Raw genomic sequence first — 6,741 nt, 5'->3', positions numbered from 1 at the left:
TTTTTTTTTTTCCTAGGGGAGAGAAAGGGCTGGTCAAGTTACAAGGTGCAGAGATGCAGCTCTGTGAATACAGTGCTCCCTGCAGCTCCAGGGCGGCAATGCTCCACCCCATTCAGCCTGAAGTCATGGCCACCACCCATTAAGATGGAGCACAGAGTGCTTACCCAGCAGCCTCATCAGGGCTGCACGTAACTGAAAGGCAAGGACAGTCACTAACAAAGCCCTCAGCTGAGCAATGTCTCAAAACACTGTCACAGCCTACAGAATCAATTTGTTTATTGTTGCAGAATGCAAGACAAAGATCTCAAAAGCACCCCTGTCCCAGAGCTCCACTGAAACAAGCTAATCCAGTACATTCAGATTTACAAAAAGAATGTGTTCATCTTCAGTTAAGCTGCTTTCCCAATGATCAGCATGCTCATAAAAAACACCATGATAAAGAAAATCCACATGAAAAACCTGTCCATCACTTTTGCAACTTTTTTCCACTCGATTCCTTTGGCCCGGTTTGCTTTGTGGTCTCGAACACAATTAGCAATATACTCGATATTTTTAATCAGCATTTTGTAACAGGAACAGCAATTAACAGTCTCCCTAACACTGTCACCATGAACTCCACAGCTTTTATTTAAATTTCCATTGAGCTTCTCCTTGAGATCACAGTCATCATTCCTATTGGAAAGGTGACTCCTTACCTCTTTGTGCCTCCTCTGACACCCATCATTCCCCTCTAACTTATGTTCTTCTTCCTTCTCTCTTTTTGGACTTGTGCAATTTTCACCCACATCATAAACAAAAAAGATTTTTGACATGTAGTCCAAAATAACCACCCTGGCCCATTGTGGAACAGGCTTTGCTTCTGAGCCACAGTGATGGAGATTCATTATGATGATTGTCAGTGCAGTGGAAGCTGTGATCATGGTCATAGTTGCTATGTAATACTTTCCTAGAACACAAAATAAAGTCATATTAAAGATGCTACCCTAATAAATAAACACAACGCAGAAATAACAACGTGACAACATAGTGCAAGCCGTAACTGCAAGTGAAACCAGTTTTTAATCATCCTGGTTCTCTGTACTTAGATCACACTTAATTTACCATTTAAAAACAAAGATTAAAGCCACTAAAGTAAAACCTCATACTCATTACTGGCATGCCTTTACCAGATGAGTGAGTGACTACTGTATTAGCATGGTAAATATTTGCAAGCCAAAACCTCTGATTTCTCGAAATACACCCATTCAGAAAACAGCTTAAAAATATTTATCAGGGGCCTTGCTCTTTACCAGGTGTCTATAAAATCCCAGTGTTGATGGCTTCACGTGGCACATTAGAAATCCCACTTCCTGATGTATTAACTAAAGTGGTGATAATGTTTTGTTGGAGTTATTGACACATCCCACACCAGCAGACGTATGCCTTTGCATTCACACAGGCCGGTGAATATCCAGACCTTGCTGGTGTCCAAAACTAGCGTACCGACAGCTAAGAGGCCAGGCACAGAGCTGAAGGGTGGCTCCCTTGCCTGTTGAGATTTGCTGTCTGGATTTTCTTCAGACTGTACAAATTTTAGCATAGCTAGTCCAAACAGGAACAAAGTTCATTCTGGCCAGGAATAGGCAGCAAATACAGTGAATGTGAGCTGTGCCCCTCAGCCACTGCTTTTTACAACTGAAGTACACAGGGTGCTGTGCAGCCTTTGCAGGAAAAGCAAGGGCTGGCATTGATGACAGTATGTGCCACAGACAAAAGTGATGTGAACCCAGTTTTCAAAGCGGTTGGAAAGGATGGTGAGGGAGAGTGAGAGAATAGAGAAAGCAGACTGAGGTTAGGTCCTGGCTCCTTAATTTAGACAGCGTGATAGAAGGGTAGATAAGGTGCTCCAGTACAGCCAGCCCATATTCTAGGCAGGAACAGTTGCTGCTGGTGTGGCAAATGCATTCAGCTTTCCTATTCATTGACGAGTGTTTTGTCTCAGTTAAGCCACACTGTTTTTCACATAAACAGTAATAATGAGAATAAAAATAATGAGAGCCAAATTATCTTAATGAAGCTGGAAGCCAGTGTGGAGGCAACTGTGTTCCTAGTCCTCCAGGAATCCCACCAGGGCAGCCAGGCAGCCTCCTGCCCCAGGGGACAGATCAGCCAGGGGCAGGAGGGTCCTGGCAGAAGGCGGATGGGGCAGTGCTAAACACCACCCTCTCACTACACATCAGCTCTTCTGAACTCTCAAATGTAGATTAAAATTCAGCATAATGGATTGCCAGGTATTTAAAATTCAATGTAACAATTGTTGGATATTAAGTCAACCCTGAGTGTCCCAGCCAGGCCATCCAACCACCTGCATCTGACAGAAACATATCTTAAAACAGTCGGACCTTGTGCGTACAGCTCTTGCTTACGCTTTGTACGCTGGTTCTAAAATTGTTTTCCATTACTAGCTTTATTACAGTCTGTGATAAAATAATTCCAAATGTCTGATTATATTTAATAAATACAAAATAGCTAGCTAATATATAATTTCAAATAAACACAAAATAACTTTGAAGAGCTTCAGCATACCTGTACAAATTCCATGCACATTTTAAGTATTTCACTCTGTTTTAAAAATGCAACACCTTTAGCTTCCCAGAAGCCACAGATTGCCCATGGTCTCCCTGACATAAAGCCATGCTACTAATAAGCCATATTAAAAGACAAAGAGTAAAGCTCACCTATCAAAGGTACGTTTTCAGAGGGAGGCATTATCTCTGCAACCATCAGCTGGAACACGGTCAGAGCAAGAAGAACTGTAACACCCAGAGACACTTTTTCCCCAGAGTCTGCAGGGAGATAGAACCCCAGTGGGGCCAGGAAAGAGATCAAAATGCAAGGCAGCAACAGATTAAATATGTAGAATGAAGATTTCCTTTTCAAAATCAGTGTGAAGGTCACATCTGGATAAGGCTCAGAGCAGCAGCCGTAAGTGATGACATTCTTAACTGCCGGCATACCATGAATCTCCCATTCCACATCTTCTACAAAGTCAGAGAGGTCACCACTATCAAGAGAATTGATAATGTCTACCTGATTACCATTATAGGTCCAGGACCCAAATGTAAGGTTGCATTGCTGGCTGTCAAAAGGAAAATAAGATACATCCACTACACATGAGCTCTTTGTGATAGCAGGTGCATCCCAAGTGATTTTGCCATCATATCTCAACACAACATTAGTATTCACTGGCTCGGAAAAGTCATCATCAGCCCTAAAAGACAGAAAAGTGACAGTCAAGATCAACAGGCAACAACTTAATGTGTGGGCCAGGGAATGGGCAGTGGGCAGGTGGGAAGACCCTCACTTCATACAACTAAAAGCATGCTTCTGAAATCATATTACTTATTTATACTGAATTTTATTAGGGACTTACTATTATTTACAGGTACCAGTGCCCATTAATGCCAGACATCAGTGCTGCTAAATTATAATGTATTTGTTGGCCATAGCTTCTTCAAACTTGACCTCAAACAGGACACAGTAGGATAAGAATCCATTCAAAGATGAAAATAATCTGGTGGTCACTACCAGCCCAGGAGAGCAGACAAGGAGTGCGGCCTTCGTGTATCACTTTTTTTTGGACCACACAATCTTCCAGAGCTCTTCAGCAGCCTCAGCAGAAACCACTTCAGACTGTGAGGGTACTCAATTCCCAGTGCAGAGAAATTCAGAACAGCTTTGCTGTGAAGCATAATCAATTACCAGATCCCTTCTATAGCTTTATTGCAAAATATTTCAATGACCAACAACAAATGTTAAGACAACAAACAAACTCTTGCTAAGGTAAAGTGAACAGATGAAAGTTCAGACTCAGTGGGTCAATTCCTCCTTCAACCCTCCCCCCTTCAGACAAATATTCAAGCTGATTTTCTCCAGCCACACTCACTTGTTATATAGGACAATATCTGGTCTCCAAACCAAACTGCTTGGAATCCTGATAGAATCCAACCCATCATATTTATCCTTGTCCCATTTGAGGTATGCATCATACCAGCTTTGTCGAATCCATAAGTAAGCTGACAAAATTTGGTTCCTTTCATCCTGCATAAAAATGTAGAAATATTTCTAGCTGAAGGTGACAAAATCACATCTTAGACGCAGACAGCATTTGTTGTACAGCTTTAAAGTAGTGCCCAAAACAGGCCAGAATGCTGACTGGCTACAAGAGTACATCTCAGACACATACATATGCCCATACACTGTAGAGGGAGCTTATTTATTTGGACTTTCTCTTGTTGAAACCTTCTTCCCCCTGCACCCTCCCTAGCTTTAATTACAGCTGTCTAAGGCTCCCAGTATTGTAAGAACTTCCTTTTGCGAGCTTCAGAATACCAAAGAGCTAACAGATTCAGTCCAACAAATTCCTAAAAGCTTGGTGAGGCCTTGAAGTTGTAATTCAGAAGTCACAAAAGTGGTTTTCCATTCTCGTTCCAGACACATTTTCTTTTGCCTTAAAAGTGTATCTGGCTGAACCAGATTTATTAAAAAGTTACTGAAGGCTAAAATAGGGAGTTTATGTAGAAATTAACTGCATCTTAGGAAAAGCATTTGCTCTTTCTATTTAAAACTCAGCAAAAGTTGCCTGGAGGGTGCGATACCAACACCTAACTACAAAAGAAGGCTTAACAATTCAGCAGCTGTAAGTTTGCAGACTTATAATGGAAGTCTTAGTGTTGCAATCAGATAAGAATCTACGAAAAACTGTAGAATATGACCCTCATGAGGAAGCATTACCGAAGTCATCACAGCAAAATGCAAGTTGCTTTTCCTACTCTAAGCAAGAGGTTTACAGTGAGCACATTTCTGCCCATCTTCAGAAAAACAGAACTGTACTCTTACTCACCATGTCTTTAATTTGGGACAATGTGATCTGAAGGGTGACATTCAGTACTTTATCTGTGTCTTCCACTGGTCTTAAAGCATTTGAGTAGTCTTCAAACAGTTCATTAAACAGCATGTGAGCATATTTTCCTTTGGCTGATTCTACAGCTAGATAACAGATTTGTTCAGCACATCAGATTAAGCACTGAGCAGTATCAAAAAATATCCTCTTTCTACAGCTTCAAGTAGTATTTGCTATAACTATATTTATCACTCATATACTGTACATTATCATTTAGTGCAGAAAAGAAGTACACCTGACAAAGCTATTCAAATACAGACAGCATTCACCTGTAGTAAATGAATAGCTAACTAGCTTTTCACATCCACTGGAAAAAACACCTCTGCATCCAGAGATTCTTGCCTTTTTTGAAGGCAAATATCATTACCTTTATTTTACTGATCTCTTTCATAGGCATAAAGATTATCGGCTTACAGTCACACATCTGCCAAGCTAAAATTAGAAGCGAAGTCTGAAGTCAAACCTGCTCCCAGGCTAACGACTTGTGATATCTCCCTAAATGCAGCAGAGATTCATGCTACTTTCAGAATTTACTTTTTCTTTTTTAACTACCACCTGGAAAAAGTCTGAGCTGCTTTTCTGCACAAATTGGCTATAGCATGATGTATGAACAATCCTTGCACTAACACCTTTTCCAAGCCACGTATTTGGAGATGCTTCTTGCTGTTCAGACTTAGTCACTAAGGATAATTCACTGAAATTTTAGGTTTTAAAGGGCGCTTTTGCTGTTCCACACCATTTTGCACATCACGGTTTCTGTAGTCAGTCTGTGTATTACCTTTAGATAGATTCACGCACTTCTGCAAGCAAAGGGCAAGGACAGTAACACACACAAGACTTGCGCATATGCCAGCTGGCACTATGTAGGAAGCAAGTTCTTTGGAGTACATCACTCTCCGGTGACCCACAGTGACTTCCTGTACTAATGAGAGTTCAAAGCAAACCTTCCTGATTAAAAAGAAATCCTAACAAATCAAAGCTTCATGAAGAGCATTTAAGTTCTGGCTGTACACAATCATTCATTTTGTCTATGCATCAGTGAGACAAAGTAAAATGAAACAGATGAAAGACTTTTGGAGTTCAACCGTCTAAGACATATCAGGACTCCAGCTTCTATCTCATTAAAATAAACCTCAATGCAACATTTAGCTATCAAGCAGTATTCTCACCTTGAAGCATCACTGTTGTAAACAGCAACCAGAGAGAGACAGAAAAGGAGAACAGGCTATTTCTCTTCATTTCTGGACCTTAAATAAAGCTGTTCACTCAAGGGCACAAAAACGTTTATCACCATCCAAAACTAACAAACAAACAAAAAAATCAAGTTGCACAGCAACATGAAGATGCTGACGCACTGATGAGCTGCCAGAAGCAACTTAGTCCTCCCTCAGCAGCTGTCAGAGTCCTAGAGACGAACCCTCCCTCTCTCTGTAACCTGAGAGCTGCCTGCTCTGAAGCTAATGCTGAGGGAGAAGACAAACAGACAGGATATCAGTAGGAAAACTAAATTCCATTGCAATTTTTACTACAAATGTAAGATGTTGATCAATTTATGAAGAACACTTTCACTTTTCTCTGGTGGGACACGTTTTACTGCCCCTATGTTCACCAATAGCATGCTCAGAACCAGTTCCATGGAACCTACGGACCATCACAAAAAAAGTGATCTGCCTCAGTACTTTAATTGGTATAGTCACACTGTACATCACACATCCAATATGTCACAGCAAAAAAACCCACAGCCTACCTACTCCCATGTTGACAAAACAATGTTTTCACCTACCAAAGTGGTGCCACAT

The 6,741-nt window shown here is 41.0% G+C and overlaps 1 protein-coding gene across 1 annotated transcript; it reads right to left on the bottom strand.

Annotated features, from left to right (window-relative positions):
• Positions 1–389: 389 nt before the first annotated feature.
• On the bottom strand, positions 390–6,181 carry CHRNA9 (cholinergic receptor nicotinic alpha 9 subunit). The gene is made up of 5 exons (XM_068404043.1): positions 6,112–6,181; positions 4,883–5,028; positions 3,926–4,080; positions 2,718–3,250; positions 390–946 (listed from the first exon to the last, which is right to left on the bottom strand). Exons 1-5 carry the CDS (start codon positions 6,179–6,181, stop codon positions 390–392), a joined length of 1,461 nt encoding a protein of 486 aa, XP_068260144.1.
• Positions 6,182–6,741: the final 560 nt, after the last annotated feature.

Source organism: Nyctibius grandis, chromosome 6, assembly GCF_013368605.1.
Source record: "Nyctibius grandis isolate bNycGra1 chromosome 6, bNycGra1.pri, whole genome shotgun sequence".
Taxonomy (NCBI): Eukaryota; Metazoa; Chordata; class Aves; order Nyctibiiformes; family Nyctibiidae; genus Nyctibius; species Nyctibius grandis.
Note: the sequence above shows the minus strand (reverse complement) of the source record. Positions and strands in the feature narration are given on the sequence as shown.

Excerpts from the sequence above, each read along its gene's own strand:
- CHRNA9 (XM_068404043.1), bottom strand. The coding sequence starts at position 6,181 with ATGAAGAGAAATAGCCTGTTCTCCTTTTCTGTCTCTCTCTGGTTGCTG. Across the intron at positions 5,029-6,111 it reads TACAACAGTGATGCTTCAAG|CTGTAGAATCAGCCAAAGGA; the intron begins GTGAGAATACTG and ends TCTGTTATCTAG. Across the intron at positions 4,081-4,882 it reads TGTCCCAAATTAAAGACATG|GATGAAAGGAACCAAATTTT; the intron begins GTGAGTAAGAGT and ends ATTTTTATGCAG.